The 17,516-nt window shown below is 37.0% G+C and overlaps 1 protein-coding gene across 4 annotated transcripts in view; it reads left to right on the forward strand.

Moving 5' to 3' along the window:
* LOC150110292 (D-lactate dehydrogenase, mitochondrial-like) overlaps positions 1 to 16,967 on the forward strand; it is a 238,681-nt gene extending 221,714 nt beyond the window's left edge. For 2 of the 4 annotated variants that reach the window (XM_090398790.1, XM_090398773.1), the window contains exon 12: positions 11,007 to 11,887. In XM_090398790.1, coding sequence (XP_090254916.1) covers positions 11,007 to 11,205 — 199 coding nt within the window. In that variant the 3' untranslated portion in view covers positions 11,206 to 11,887. Of the gene's footprint in view, positions 1 to 11,006; positions 11,888 to 15,436 lie in introns of those variants that run through there. The other 2 variants (XM_090398781.1, XM_090398799.1) reach the window with 2 other exon arrangements.
* Positions 16,968 to 17,516: the final 549 nt, after the last annotated feature.

The raw sequence follows: 17,516 nt of genomic DNA on the forward strand, positions 1-17,516 counted from the left end.
CATCAAAGGAGGAATGGGAAAAATGTGTGTGAAAGTTCACCTATGGTATGCAAACGTGATAAAGATATGAATGTCTTCGAACATGGTTATGTATTTGGTGAAGGGGTAAAAAATATACTTTGGGTTCAGACCTTCTAAGTATGTCTGGGGAGAGAAAAGAGAAAGTTCTACAACAGGACCAAATAGATTGCATATCTAATCATATGCAATCAAGGTAAGTCATTTAAAATCTAAGAAAAAAGAGGTGATATGGTATGGTCTGGTTGAATCAATCTTAAAATTTGCGCTTGCCAAGGGAGTCACTACTTCTAGTTTCTTGGGGCGAAAATTAAAGATATGACAAACATAATTGAAAAACAAAAAAAAGAAAAGTAAAAGAGATGATAGTTCTGGTAGATATTAATAATTTAATTAGCAACAAATATATTATGAGAGAAGATATGAAAGGTCTTACCTTACGAGGGGCTAACCACCCCTCCTGTAAAAAGCCTCTGGTTATGAAACAAGTACCACAGAATCCTCAGATCTCGGATCCTTTGCGAAGATTACTAATCGTTTTGGGACCTGGAATATATGTAATTTGATGAAAGAAGGTGCTCTTTTTAATGTGACGAATGTCTTACGACAGTATAAAATTGGACTTTGTGCTGTACAAAAGGTGCGTTGGCTGGGCCATGGCTTGACCCATAATCAGGGATACACTCTATTCTAAAGTGGTGACAACAGAGGACGAAGAGTCCTCGGAATTGCGTTTTTAGTTAGTGATAAATTTCTGTGTAATATTTTAGATTTTAAACCTGTGAACAATCGGCTGTGCACTATTAGAGTTAAGGGACGTTTTCAAAATGTGTCTATTGTGAACTGTCATGCACCTATGGAAGAGAGCTCAGAGGAAGCCAAAGATTCTTTCTACAAAGTGCTCGAGCGCATTTGTGTTAATCTATCGTCTTGTGACGTCAAGTTAGTGGTGGGAGATTTCAATGCGAAGCTGGGGAGAGCATGCATGGCACCCTTTCATGGGGAAGTGAGAGTCTACATGAGGAGTGCAACGATAATGGCATCCGACTTGTGAGTTTCGCCTCAGCCACGGGATGCTTTGTAAAGAGCACTATGTTCGCACACAAAGACTTCCACAAGCAGACATGTAGATCACCGGATGGAAGAACAGCTAACCAAATAGACCATGTACTAGTGTATCGGCGTCACCATAGCTCCATCTCAGATATGAGGAGTTTTAGAGGAGCAGACGGAGATAGTGACCACTAACGATTTCAGGCACAGAATTGCGGTCCAGAAGTCTTAGTGTCCTACCACACAACCTGTATGGGACTTGGACATGTTGAAACCAGTGGAAGGCAGGCGGGTTTTCCAGTTAGAGCTGCAGAACCACTTTGAGGAGCTACAGGAGAAGGAGGATGATCCAAATAGGATGTGGGACACCATCAAAAATACTGTCGTGTCTGCCACCTTGAGGACTGTGGGAAAGAGAAGAAGAAAGGCATGGTTTAATAGAGAGTGTGAAGAAGCTGTAATAAAACGAAAGGAAGCACTATTGAAGTACTTAGTGGACAGCAGGAAGAAGGCTGCATATGAGAGGGTGAGAAGAGTGGCAAATATATGTCTATGTAGGGAAAAGCAGAAATATCTTAATGAGAAGGTGGCTAACATAGAGAGTAATAGGATAGTGAATAATGGGCAGGAAATGTACCGGATGATTAAAGCCATGCGAGGTGCCCAGACACAAGTGGCAACCATAAGAGCTGAGAGTGAAAATCTTCTAACACACTCAAAAGACGCTCTCGCTCAGTGGCGTAGATATTTTGAGAATTTGCTGAACGTCAATGCTGGAATGTTAATATCGGAGAACCATACTCCTTATCAAACTGCTGAACCATATATTGAAGAGCCGACGTTTAGTGAGATTACTTGTGCTGTCTGCATGCTGAAAAATAACAGGGCTCCAGGAGTGGACTGCCTTATGGCAGAGCTTCTGAAGATTGGCAGGATGTCCTGCTTGAGCAGCTGCACCGGCTCATCTTGCTGCTGTGGCAGGAAGAATGTCTGCCGGACGAGTGGAAGGAGGCTCTGATCATCCCTGTATATAAGAAAGGAGATAAGTTTCAATGCGGCAACTATAGGGGGCATCTCACTGCTGACGACTGGCTACAAGGTGCTGTCTAACATCATGCTAATGCGCCTCACACCATATGCAGAAGAGTGCCTTGGTGATTACCAGATGGGTTTTAGGAGGAACTGTTCTACAATAGACCAACTCTTCACGCTACGCCAAGTTTTCGAAAAGTGCTGGGAATATAACTGGGAAGTCCATAATATTTTCATAGATTTTTCTAAAGCCTATGACTCAATTATACGCCCAAAAATATGGCAGGTGTTAGAAGAGCTGGGAATTCCTTGAAAACTCCAAAAAATGGTGCAGGTGTGTGTAGCTGGTTCGAGAGCAAGAGTGAAAGCAGAAGGTGACGTGGCAGACCCGTTTCGAGTACATACCGGTGTGAAGCAAGGTGATGGGTTTCTCTGATTCTCTTCAATCTAGTGCTGGAAAAAGTAATTAGAAACATTCAGCAAATGGTGGGTGGAGTCGACATGGGGGTGCAGATTAGGATTCTTGGCTATGCAGACGACCTGATTGGTCATGGCACACCAACGGGACGATGCAGTGGCACTGGTTACTGCTATTGAGGAAGCTGCAGAGGACGCTGGCTTGAAGATAAACGCCGAGAAGACAAAGTACTTTTTCATGAGTCACCATGCTGCTCAAAATCTAGAGGAAGCTGCTCAGTGTGAGAGGGTGACAGAATTCAGGTACATGGGGTCTATTGTGACTGAAGACAACAAAGTCGAAGCTGATATCCAGAGTTGGGTGAATGCTGCGAATGTGGCCTACTACCAAGTGCGTCCCCTTTTTGCCTCGCGTTTACTGTCTTGGACTACAAAGGTGGGACTACACAAGACTTTGATCAGACCTGTTCTCCTCTGAGGTGCCGAAGCATGGACTCTCATGGTGAAGCAAGCTGACCACCTGAGAGTATTCGAGAATAAGATGCTACAACGTATCTATGGAGGGTCATGGCAGACAGAGTTTGGAGGAGGCAGTCTAACGCTGCCATACACGCTTTGTACAACTCGGCAGACGTCTTGATGGAGCTGCGAGCCCGGCGTCTTCAGTGGCTGGGGCACCTGCACCATATAAGCCCCGAAAGGACCGTGAGACAAGTCAGGGAGGCTACCAGGGAGACCAAGAAGGAGATGGGTGGACCAGGAGGACGAGGATTTGCAGGCTGTCGGGCTAGAGACTGGAACGTGGCGGATAGTCACAGAAGACCGTGCCCAGTGGCGTCACGTGGTGCTTGAGGCCAAAAGTCCTCCTGGGCTGACAGCACCTAGATAAGTCAGGTAAGTAATTTATTTATTTTTACACAAATGTCTTGAGCATCAGAAACAAAGGGATTGAGTTTGTTGCTTTATTGAATATGATGTGGCCTAAGATTGTTGGCATTAGTGAAACGCGGTTCTCAGAATCAGATACGGTAAGTGGGATCGAGTGTAATGGGTATACTATTTTTAATAATAACAGAAGAGATAGGAGAGGAAGAGGAGTACTACTAATGATATCAGATGACTTAAGTCTGGTTAGGGTAGAAATGCAAGAAAACAATGGTGGTAACAATGTCCCTTGTAGCAGTGAGTCTGAGTCTATCTGGCATGGAGGCTAACAAAACGAAATATATGGTGGAGTGTTGCTACAGACCTGGCAGCTCAGTTGCAGGGGACAAAGAAATGCATCGCCAATTTAGCCATTTGGGTACCAAAGGTGTGATCATTATGGGTGACTGATTGGGTTCGGACCCAATCAGTCACCCATAATGATCACACCTTTGGTACCCAAATGGCTAAATTGGGTACCAAAATCTCATGATAAGAAAGAAGAGGAATTTATTGATTTGTTGTGAGACAACTTTCTCAAGCAGCATATGAAAGAAGGAACTTGAGGTCAAAGAGTGTTGGATTTGCTCATAGCATCAGAAGGGGGTCTCTATTTTACCACCAGTTGGTGACAGTGATCATGCTGTGCTTTCTTGGGAAGTACCTAATTGTATTGATGCTCCAATTAGAACAGGTTGCATGTTGAACTACAAAGCTGGAAATTATGATCAACTTTGGAGATTACTATCTTTGGTCCCATGATATCAGTTACTGAATGGGAAAAATTTCAACAATGCATGGGAATCTTTGAAAAAGTGCTTAAATGAGGCTGTATCTGAATGTATCCCTAGTGGTTGAAGAATAAATTGGTTGGAGTGAAATAGACATGCAACCTTATTAAACAAGAGATCCACAAGAAGAAGATGATGAGGAAAGAATATTGTGAGAATAAGAGTGAGAGGAGTTATGAAATATATAAAGCTCAGGCCAGAAAAGTAAGAGTATTGTGTGGAAAGCTAAATCGGAGTATGAAAAGAAATTGGCCACAAGTTTAAAGGCAATCCAGAAGAATTTTATCATTATGCTGCAAGCAGAAGAAAGAATGAATGTGGAAGAATAACTTTATTGAATGCAGATGGTACTCGAGTGTTGGAAGATTATTCAGTTAATGAGTGCTCACTTTGCTAAGATATATCAATCAGGTGTATGTAATATTGTGCATAGTGCTACTATTACATTGGATGAAGAGGTTAGAAGTTCATGAAAATGAGGTTGAAGAGCTTTTGAATAACCTGGATAAGAATTTGTCAATAAGGACAGATGGAGTATCAACCCTTTTGCTAAAGGAATGTTCAGCTGAATTGACTTGGCCTTTCATATGTTTGTATAACTTGAGTCTCAGCTCAGGAATGAAACCACAAGAATGGAAGGAATGTATGATAGTTCCATTATAACAAGAGTGGAGCAAAAACTGATGTGTCTAACTGCCGACCTATTAGTATCTCTGGTGTGGTAATGGAGATTTTAGAGAAGATGGTAAGAACTCACATACAGAGATGGGTAGACAAACAAGCTGTACTCTGCAAGGAGCAGCATGACTTTACTAAAGGAAGGTCATGTTTTACAATTTGCTCATATTTTATAACAATGTTATGACCCAATTGGATAAAGTGAGTGAATACACTGTGATAATGTTGGATTTTTCTAAGGCATTTGATAGAATACCACACAAAAGGCTGTTGCATAAATTGGAGAATATGGGACTGGAATATAAACTCTTCACTTAGATCAGTGGATGGTTGACAGACAGATATCAAAAAATTATATATGGTGAATGTGAATCTGCCAAATTTAAGGTTACCAGTGGTGTAATTCAGGGTTCAGTCCTTGGGCCATTATTGATCAATCTATACATTAATAATATTGGGTAGGGTCTAACATCAGATGTGCAATTGTTTGCTGATGATGCAAAGATAGATAGGGCAATCAGGGATGCTACTGATATTCAGCACTTACAAAATGATTTGAATAGGCTGGGAATTTGGGCAAACAAAAATGGCTATTGGTTTAATGTTAGTTAGTGTAAAGTTATGCACTTTGGCGTGATGAGATTTCCAGTGGTATATTATATTAGTGGGGTTATGCTACAAGAAACTGAGGAGACAAGGAATCTTGGTGTGTTGGTGTACAGGAATTGGAAGTTCAAAGGATGCATAGCAAAAGTTGCAAGTACAACTCAGAGGACAATTGCAATGCTGAAGCGAACCTTGACATCTAAGGATAAGGAAGTCATTTTGTCTCTTTATAAGGCTTTGATAAGATCACACCTGGATTATTGTGCACAAATTTGGTCTCCTGGATTCCAAGGGAATAAAGAAGCTGTGGAAAGGGTGCAAAGAAGAGTTACAAAGATTATATTCAGATTATGAGGAAGCAAGTATGTGGATTACAGACTGTGGTTAACAGGAGAAAGAGGGGTGATATGATGGAGGTCTATAAACTTTTGAATGGGTGTTATAGGATATCGTCTGATGAAATTTTTCATTATACGGAAGGTAGGGAGAGAACGCTGTGGCATCCATGGAAGTTAATTTTGTTCACAGTCAAGAAAGAGGTAAGAGCTAGATTTTTCTTCCACAGAGCAGTGAGTGAGTAGAATAGTTTGCCTTTAGGGTTAGTGAGTGCATCTAGTGTGACTGAATTTAAGGAAAGGTATGACAACTGGTTTGGGTGATTTATAGCCTCCCTCTATGAGTCCTTGACTCCCTGAAGGTCTCAAATAATAATAATAATATTAATGTATTCTACTCAGCCAGTACTCTAGCGAAATTATACATTTCTTATACCCATGTTTCTAGCCCCGTGTTCTTAACCTATCTTGTTCTCTCCATTCCTTTCCACTCAATAAATAATCTTCTCCATAGTAATCTGGTAAAAATCTTACATTTCTATCATATCTCTTTTTTTTCTTATTAACTATCTCTCCTGATGTTTCTTCTTCTTTAATTGTCTTTCAGCTAACATTTCAGAGTTTTGAGATTATCATAGTTGCTATACTTTAAACTCTCCCAGAGTTTCCTCATTATGTAAAAAAACACATCATGATATCCATCCAAGGTAAAGCAGATATGGTTGACCAATAAATTTATTATTTTTACTTCCCAATATCCTTATCTGTTGTGTTGTCCTCATAGTTTTGTTATTGTCTTCCCAAAATTTCACTTCCTTAATCACTATTAATGTTGGTCTTGTATCCCTTCCAACTGCTACACTACAAATCTGTCAGTGGAAGAGCACCCATTTTTTTTCCCTTCTAACTGTAAACATTTACAGTTTGCAACATCAAACTATACTCCAGATTCTCTTAAAGGGCATGACATCAACATCACACTACTCCATACTCTGTCCATCTTTTTGCCATATGCAAATATCATTGACATATAAGTTAAATGGCCTAGATGCAACTTTCAGGTACCTATCAGATAACCAGTTTATCCATCAAATCAATCTGTTATCTAACTTCATTTCCATCACCCTTCCATATGATGAGCATTTGTTCATGGTTGAGGGGTATTTCTAGCAATGGTACTGGCACTTTTCATTTTTAATCTGTTACTATTCACTTCTCATATTCTTTGCTCTGCTTCTCCTGAGTCTTTTTTTTTTTTATTTTTTTTTACTTTCCTATTTCCAGACCATGGTCATTGGGAATTCAACACTCTGTTGCATGTTTGCTGTTCAGTTGCAACTTATGGATATTAAGAATGGGGGGATCCTGGTAGTCTTATACTTTGGCTCCTGCTTCAGCAAGAGAGGCAGTCCTGAATGATCCAGTCAGGATCACATGACCAGTTGGCTTGCCTGCAAAAGTTAGTGCTGTTACAGGGCCCAAGACCTGCTGTGGTTCTAATATGCCATCTAGGGTAGCCCAGTGTTCCATTTTAAACAAAAGTCAAGTTTGTCATGCCCTTGTTTATCCAGGCACACTCAGGTTTATTGGGAGGTTGTTGAGGGCACCAATAAACTTGAGTCTTTTATTCTCAAGTTTATGAAATGGCCTTAGGTGAATGCACAGTTAGGAAAATGTCATCCTTCCTTATCCAGAACGGTTTAGAAAAGTTGGTAGCATCTTCAACATTTGGGAAAAAACTCTGTTCAGGAGAAATTCTCATCAAAACATTCTCTTGGAAACAACTCCTTTCTTCAACATCATTCTGGGGAATATCAGTGACAGTAATCCCTACAAAACTCTGAACTTTTCTGAGGAATGATATCAGAGTGGGACTTTCTTAATATTCCTGATGAGGCAATTTGCTTTGAATTAAGAGATCAGTAAGGGACAACCATAAGAAGAATTGTCATTCATAGGGATAGTATCCTGGTACCAACCAGGAATAGCATCTTTATATTTAATACCCCAAAACCTCCAACACTACGGAAAGCAGGATATCTCAATTATCCTATTAAGCTCTATATTCCAGACACTTTGTGCTACTTTAAATGTTAGAAATACAGTCAAGCTCAGATTGCCTGCTATGGATATGTTATTTGTGCTTAATGTGGCTGTAAAGAGCACGGGAATATAAACTAAGTACAAAAGCATCCAAATTTTCTAATTGCAAAGTAGAACATCCAAGTATGCCAAAGGTGGAAGGATGAAAAGAAGGTTAGATTCAAAAGATCAAGATACCAGATCAAAAGGCAAAGCTGAAAATACTACAACAACAATCATGTGGAAACAAAACCTCTTATTCTAAGAAGGTAACAGTATTTAAAAAAAAGTGTCTAATGGAATATTAAAATGCATGACTATTCCCACCTTCTCACAACTATGTCATTCCTTAATGATATAGGTCAGTCTCAATAGAATGAATGAGAGAAAAAAAATTGATTCCTCTATATTAAACTCCGCTAGTCAGTAATGTAGGAAGTTATTCACATTTAGTTGATTCATCTGGCTTGCTTCTAGTTTTTTGAAATTATGGATGGCCAGTGTCCATCTCTTTCTCCTCAGAAAAATATCCTAGATGTCATATGCCATCAAATTCTAGTCTTTATGGAATATTGGATATCCATAGTTCCCCCAAAAAAGGAAACATTCAAGAGTGATAAAAGCAAATCATCACAAAACTGGAAGCCAGATGGGCTACCAAACATAACTAATAACCCAACTTCCTACACTGGAATTTTTGCCAATTCAGAAAGATAGATATCAAAGTCCTCTTGTGGAAACATATGCCAGTGTGCTTCTGTCTGCAAGGGATGTACTTGGTTCCTACTGGTATACCTTTATCATCCTCAAGGACAGGTTAGAAAATGGACCTGATCATTAAGTAGAACTTGTTGGAAAGGGTATGGATAACTGCACCCCTTTCCAACAAGTTCCACTTAATACTGACATATTGGCAGTTGCCATTTGCCTCTCGGTAGGATCTCTTATTACAGTGTGCTGCAGCCATCTACTACTACTCAGTGCAGATATTTTCAAGAATGACCTTGATGACTTCATGTTACAGTTGCCGCTCTTATTCTCTTAATGGGGATTTAATTCACCACAGTGGGATAAACTAACATCAGAGAAAGAGGTGTGGGGCATGCTTGACAATAACTTTTCTGTCCTAAACACTGGAAGTAACTTTTCATATACTTACCTGAACATTCACTGCTATTGACCTAACAATTTGTTTATCACCCTTTTTTTTTTCACTCTTTTAATGGGAAACAGAAGATAAAGTCTATGGGAGTGATAATTTTCCTTGATATCCACTCTTTTTCATGGGTAAATTATATATTTCATCACAGATGTCATGATGAAAAATAGATAAAGTTGACTGGAATATTTTCTCATCCATAGCAGAATTGATTCTGCAACACTCATCTGTTCTCCTATTAATGAAGAAGCAAATCATATTACAGAGTGTATAATATAAACTGCTACAACTGTAGCACCTGAAACATCATATCAACTCAGTTTCTGCCTTTCCCCAAACCATAGTGGAATTCAGTATCTACAGTGGCTAAAGAAACCTCAGAACAAAGGGTTGAGTATCTGCAGAAGATGCCCCAGATCAACAGGCAAATGTGTGTCACCAGATTACAAATACCAAAGAGGTCTAGGACAAAATTAGCAACCCCCCCCCCCATCCTGTTCCTTCTGTCCTCACTAAAGACACTACATCTCTTGCATTCTGTTCCTACGACTATATCATCCTTGGACAACCACATCTCACTAATGCCTATAACTTTTAGCCAAGTTGTACTAACCAGTGCCAAAAACTCCTCAACCTTATTTCAAATTGTTCTAGTATACATAAACTGCAATACTCTCTTCATCCCACAGCCTCCCTTACACCTTCTGTTACTTAGCTGACTAAAGTTAACCTGGAGTGTTACGTTTTGCATCATGTGATCACTCTCCCCACTTACTAATCTCTAGGTTATCTGGATCCATGCTCACCCACATTCCCTCCCCCCCAAGCATTCTAGTTTCCCTGACTTTGTATTTCAGAACTCTCACTGAAAACTTTCTCAAGACTCCTGACATTAAATCTATTTAGATGTGAGCCATCCACCTTATATAAATCCTTCCTTCCATCAAACTCACTCCACAAATTCCATACCATTCCTCCTTTACAATCTGCGTACTTCATTTGTGATCACAGCTCTCTATTTCAGCTTGCCCCTATCATACTGTGGCAGCAGACTCACAACTTTTACTTTCTCACTCTTTTTTTTTTTGTATGTACTAGCAACTCTTTCATGTCTTCTCACATACCACAGTTATACCTGCTAAATCATTTGTGCTAGCCAAAATATACATCTCTTTCACCTTAACTCTCTTCATCCTTACAGCATCACTGACATCTTTTATCTGAGCTCAAGGAAAACATGATTTCATCACACTCTTCTCTAGGACTTCTTGTATCAATGAATCGCCATACATCTGATCCTTATTTTCATACTTTTGCTCTTTCATGCTGTGCTTTCTCTCCCCTTTCTTTCGCTTTTGTGTCATATCACTTACTAGGTCTTTCTCCAACCACTCAATCTTTCGTTTTGTTCTGTGAAGAACTTCACATAAGTGCGTTATCTTTTCCATTATTATCTGGTCATTCTCTTCATTTTTTGCTACATCGTTCGTATAGCCACTCATACTATTTGCAACACCAACTATGCCAATTGTATTATCATGCATTTCATATTTCAACTTTCTGCTATCGCTCTTCTCACTCTCTTCACACTTATGACATTCGCTCACAAAACACTTTCAATAAACACATTCCCCCAGTTACATTCTCCCTCCAAAAACTTTCATTCTGCAAAGGCCATACATTTCGCACATGCTACAGTGAACATAATCATGCAGGTTAAAATCGTCTGCCATTGTTTTGCACATCAGCACCATGATGTGATTTTTATTTCAGATTCTTTGAATTTTAGAGTTTGTGTTGATGTTGCATTTCAGCATGAAAATTAATTTAAATTTAAATTTAAATTATTTTAATTTTGCATTTCAATTAAATTAAAATATTTTGTTTCTCTTCTCTTGCATATGCACCCAGACGAGCATTAGACCTTGGAGGTACTTGTAGTGGAGAGCATGGCATTGGCTTAGGCAAAAAGATATTATTACAGAAGGAATATGGACCACAAGGCATTTTTGTAATGAGACAAATTAAAAAAGCTTTAGATCCAAAACATTTAATGAACCCAGGAAAAATATTTGATGCAGTTGATGAAACACTTGAAGAAATGAAATGATAGTAGACTAAAGACAAAACTGAACTTAGAAGTTACTCACTGTTGAGTACAGTTATTACTTAATATGCAGAAACTATTTTTTTTAATATAGAAAAGAGTTTTATTAATTATAATGAAATATATAATTTTATTATGATAACTGTGATTTCCATATCATATATGTATTGTATTTGTGGGAGGAGAAGGATTGCATACATTAATTGCCTTGTTTACTTGACTGGACATTCCATTATTGAGTGAAAGTTTCTATAAATGTATTGCTAGAATTGTACTCTGCTATCATTAGATGTAATGTACCAGTACCAATAGTATTATTAGTCATCAGCATTTTTTCTGGTTGAGATACTGTATTCTTAGTAGCCAAAATGGCATGCATTAATATATACAGTAACGGAAATGTAAGTGATCATATATAACTTCAGTAATACATCCGCTAGATAACATGGGGTATGGCAAAATTACTTATTATAACAAATTATCAAAATCAAAAAAAAGTTCCAACATGCAGACATTTGTTGTTTGCATGTTGGGACATTTTTATAACATGCTTCTAAACCTTATGCAAAAACTGGCTACCACAACTACTATGAAAAGTCCTTCCCAAAGCTCCTTAGCATAATGTTATTTTTAATAGAGAATAACTATAGTAGCAAACTTTAACTAATAAATTATTTCTTTTGGATCTGCAGGTTCACTGTAACAAATTTGACTACACATCAGTCTGGATAATTTTTTTTGGCCACATAAAAACATATTTTTACTATGGAGAAAAAATTTCTTATTTTAACAGTGCCTTAATTATCTTAGTATTGCTTAAGTGAAATTACATAATTCCACTTCAGCAGCACTAAACTATTAAACCCTTAGAAATTCACATAATTAGTAGTTGCAACTCTTCAATTCAGATTAGTGTCCCTACTATTCTGAATTTGAAAAGTTGATGCAACTTCTTAATTATTCGCTAAAGACTTTTTAAAGATATGTAATTCAGTTCAACTGATGGACATAAAAAAATATTTTTAGATTCATTTTGAAAATCATATCATATTTGTTTTGTCTGTTTAATCATCAGTGCAGTCTGCTCATTACTGGCTATTGTAAGAACTCTAATACCTACCTATTGACCACATTCCTATTCAAATTAATGGTATATTATCCATCATCCTGTTGAGAAATCTTCCTTCAGAACTATCCATTGATATTCCATTACTAACTTATATATCTTTCATATTCCTTCTCTTTTGTATGTTAAACTTCATAACCCACATTTCTCAATCTATCCTAATAGTCAGCATTTCTTGGTCTTAATATCATCTTAGTTACTTTCCTCTGCATCCTCTTCAGTGTGTCTGTATCTTTAAAACTGGCTAGATCTGTATATGGTGGTCCTTTTTTTAGTTAGATGAAGGCTCTACCAACATCCTAATTCATGCTTGTCAGTGTCCCTCTTAACGTCACTGAAAAATTTTATATTTTTGACATTTTTGCAGTTTGTTCTTCCTGAACTTCAGTTCCTTCACTATTGTTCCTTCACAAAATTTCTTGTGACAAGAAATGTCAAACTATAATTTCCTATCCAAAATGCAAAACCTCACACTTCTCACCATTTAGCTGGTTTCCATTGTCATCTGGATCATAATACCTAACTGTTCAATCCCTTCTAAAAAAATACTAATTAGAGCCATTTATCCCCCCCCCTCACATTTTTGCATAAGATGTGAAAGAGGAACATATAGTTTCTTCCACATTTCAATATTGAAAGAGGAGATATAATTAATATAATATTATTAATACAGATTAAACAGCAGCATCCCACTTATCTTCTTTTTTTTTTACTCTATTTCATACATTATTCTTTAATATAACACTTTTATAGACAAACCTCTGTCTATACTATACTACAGCTATTATCAATTCCCATCCACTCCATTGCCTGTAATGTGCCAAGCAATATTTTATCAAATGGTTTGGCAAAGACAGTATTACAGTATTCTCATTTCTCTTATCCAATTCAGTTATCACTTTGTTATAAAATGTGAACACATTACTTAGCCTGGACCCTCCCCTTAAGTGCTGTGCTCATGTCTGAAAAAGTCTCTCAAACATCCTTGAAATTTTTACAGTACATTTATCAGAGAGCAATCATACTAATAAATGACTCCTCATTTTAATATCTTACTTCATCCTCTTGAACATATGGAGCAGATACTCTGTATCCCATACTAGGATATGGCTTTGGGATTTGCAGAGAATAATATATGAAGAAACTGACAATATTTTTGACTCAGAAGTTTGTCTTAACTCTGGGGTGAGAAAAAAAGAGAGAAAGATAGTTCCACCACATAAGGATGCCAAAACAGATATAGAAAACTGTAACTATTTAATACATTTGAAGAATTAGTTATGATTTTAGTACCATCCGTGTGTAGAAACTTTATGGAGGGACAACATGGTTTTTTTTAAGGGGAGGGTTTATGGAGCAGATACTCTGTATCTGCTCCATTTACTCAGATACATAGAACATATGGAGCAGATACAGAGTATCTGCTCCATATGTTCTATTCTCAGTCTCTTCTATAGATATCTGAGCATTGTTCATCTGACATAGTTTTATCTGCAATTCTATCACTCTCCTCAAAACATGTTGAAAAAACCAATGTAGCATTCAGTCAGTCCTCAGTTTTCAGATTAATCTCAACTTCACTGTACTAGTTACTCTTCATCTTCTCTACCTTTGGAGGGAATCCTTTTTTCTGTGGAATAGACTCACTACAACTACTGTAGTTCCATGAAATTACAATATACAGTATTAGTAATTTACTTATTTCTGCTCAGTCCATGGTTTACCCATAGTACTATACTATTCTGTAAATTCTGCCCTTTTCCTGAATGAAATTGTTATTAAAAAATAAAAATAAAACTTCTCATTTTTATATTTCATCTCATTCCACAACTATATTTATATTAACATTTTGCAGCATCTTTGTTGTCTCTAATTTATCCACCTCTGTTCTCTTTCTGTCCTTAACTAAGTTCCTAGGATTTTCTGCCTAAAGCCAGTTTCTCATAAAGTTTTCAGTATCCTAGCCATAAATACTTTGTGAATTAAATAAACTTTATAGTTCACTTCAGTGAATTATAAAGCCCATCTCATAATCAGAGCAGAACAGTCAGGGCACTTACTCTGGTTCTACTAAGTCAGAGATTCAACATACAGGGTTGAAAACTACAAAGTAAATATTTTATGTATAATGTTTATTAATGTATTGATTTTGAAAAAGCAATCAAAGTTAAAAACTAAGGAATATTCTGGAATTGGAAGGAAGGACTGATATAAGAAATATTTCCATTAGCATTCTATCCTCGGCACAAAAATACCAGTTATGGCTCTGCTCGGAAGGAATGTGTTCATCTTTTTAAATGAAACACTTGCCGCTCTAATTTGTTTCGTTACCTATTTGTTGATGAGAATGATGTCATTTGTTTTGATCTAATAATTCTAGTGAGAGTGAGATACATTGGTTTAATGACTAAATATACAGCTAAACAGAGATGGGCTAGTTGCTTCTCTTTCTTATTTTTCCATTTAAAAGAATTAAAAGAAAAAGGAATTTGCCCATAATAATACTCTTGTTATCATTAAATGAAGTATCCATAAAATATCAATAATTGCTAATAGATTCTTAAGTATCTAAATGTTATGTTACATTTTGGAGTCTAAGAAGAATGGTGCACTCTAGACTTATTATTTTTCTGTGTGCGTGTGTCAGGTAAATAATTAAATATTACTATGCCACTCCAAGGCAGTTTACTGAATGGGGTAAATAAAAGAACAGTTACTCAGTGCAGTACCAGAAATGTTGGTTATGCAAAATCCTACTTGCCTGATCTGAGTGAAAAATATACTCACTCAGGATCTCTCTTCTCCTTCCCATTTTTTTTTAATGATATATCCCAATAAATCAATAGGAGCTCCATAAAATGATCAATGGTGCTGCATCTGCGTTTTCTTAAATTTAAAAAAAAAAGATTATGTTTAGACAGTTATTTTCTATTAAATAAAAAATATTCTATTTTGTCCATTCTGTAGCTACTTGCCACATGCAAGTGGGTGAACATATTTTTGAAGCCTGTATGTGTGTGTAGTAGAATGGCTTCTTGTATTTGTTATCATATTTAACATGCATTTGTGATCCAAAATATTGACCTAGTCCATTCTATATCTTTACAGATAAACAGCTGATTCTCTAAAAAAAAACTCACTCATGTGAGTTTATGTAATTATGCCGAAGTAATTACTCCAAGTGTTTTTGTCTCCATAAATTCTTCACTATGAATGCTGACTGCCATATAACCTTAAAAAAAAATTGTCACTCATTATAACAAACTATTGAAAATCCTCCTAAGACTCATAGGAACAGTACTAATCTAAAGAAAATTCACTGTAGCAAACTACCTATTATAACAAACTCTTCCTGTGATCCCTGCACATTTGTTATAATGAGAGCCAACTGTATCTTACATGTCCCTTACAAATAAAGTTTCTAATAATCTTTAAATATTACTATGTTAAGAATAATTGAATTACTTTAATATCAGTGTTTTTTTTTTTGTTTGATGTTATTAGTTTATCAATTGCTTGCCTAGTTTGCTGAGTAGATGTGCTTCTACTCTGCACTGTTAGGTTTCCAAGTTCAAATCCCACTACAGACATAGATGTTTTAAGTGGTGAATGTCTTTACGTGGTAGATGAATTTAATGGCTATGTGAAAAAATTTATTTATTGGATTCCACCTTAATTACTAGAGACTTTAAATAGTTTGAAAAAGTTTAATATTTGATAAGGTTTGTAGATTATCTAACCTGTAGCCCACCCACTGTATTAATGAATAACAAGTTTGCAACCTCTTGTGGGTGGGATTTACATTAAAATATATATACAGGTCCCTTGCTTAACGCAGTTTTGCTTAACGCGGATTTGATTATGGCGGTGAAATTAATCGCGGCAATCCCTTGATATACGCGGCAAGAGTTTTGATTAATGTGCCTTTAAATTTACCACATAAAATCATGCTCACACCACGAGGCTGCTAGTCTCATGGTCATCCAAATTCTCTTAATGATCTGTGTGAGAATGTGAAAGTTTTATTTTTTCCACCAAATACGACATCATTGCTACAACCCATGGACATGGGCGTCATTGCAACTTTCAAAACCTAGTTTCTTAAAAAGACATTCTCAAAGGCAGTAGAAATAACAATGGGAGAAAATGCGATTACGCTCCACGAATTTTAAAAAAAATTTAACATTAAACACGCAATTGAGAACATTCGTGACTCGTGGGAGCAAGTGTCTCTAGTTGCATGAAAGCTGTTGGAAAAACCTTCTGCCAGAATGCACTAATGACTTAAGGTTGTTTTCAAAATCCTGTGAACAACGTGGTCAAAGAAATCGTTGCAATTGGTGAAGACCTCGGTTTTGATGGTGTTGATGCAGAAGATGTTAAAGAATTATTGGATTCAAATTCAAAAGATTTCAGTGACAATGATCTTCTTGAAATCGAACAACGCACATATGAGGACAACGAACAAATGGAACGTGAAGATGAGGTTCCAAAGGAAATAACAGTCAAAAAACTGGATGGAATATTTCGCAGTTTAGAATCGCTTAAACAGCAAGTAATGGGTATGGATCCAGATGTTAATCGAAGAATGCTTGTTTGCCGAGGTCTGGAGAGTCATTTTGCTTGTTATCATAGAATTTATGCCGATAAGAAAAAAACTAAAACTGTTCAAACAACTCTTTATAACGTTTTTTGATTAAAAAAAATTGCAGTAACTAATGTAGGTACAAGTATTTATTAAACATTTACTTTGCATTCATTTTTTATCTTTCCTAAAAGAGTATCATATAAAACAAACTATTAGTACAGTAATCGATCAGGGACGAATTGTACTTTTTACCATTGATTATTAGATTTGATTGGTGACATTGAGGGATTAATTAACCGCATTAATCGAGGTATACCTGTACACTATCTACCAATAATTGTCCAGACACTTTAGCAATTTACAACTGATACCAGCAGGTGAACCCTAATATCGGGTGTGTCCACCTTTTTGATCACCTCCTGCACCCTTTGAAGGAAGCTTTCCACCAATGTGTGGCAGATATCAGGTGGAATTTTCTCCATTCCTCCATCAAAGCAGCACTGAGTTCAGTGACGAGGACGTGCTGCTCTGGACCTCAGTCGCTGCTTCAGTTCATCTCACATGTGTTTGTTGGAGTTGACATCAGGACTCTGGGTAGGC

The sequence above is a fragment of the Typopeltis vanoorti genome, chromosome 1 (assembly GCF_054136105.1).
Source record: "Typopeltis vanoorti isolate ZY-2024b chromosome 1, IOZ_Tvanoo_1.0, whole genome shotgun sequence".
Taxonomy (NCBI): domain Eukaryota; kingdom Metazoa; phylum Arthropoda; class Arachnida; order Uropygi; family Thelyphonidae; genus Typopeltis; species Typopeltis vanoorti.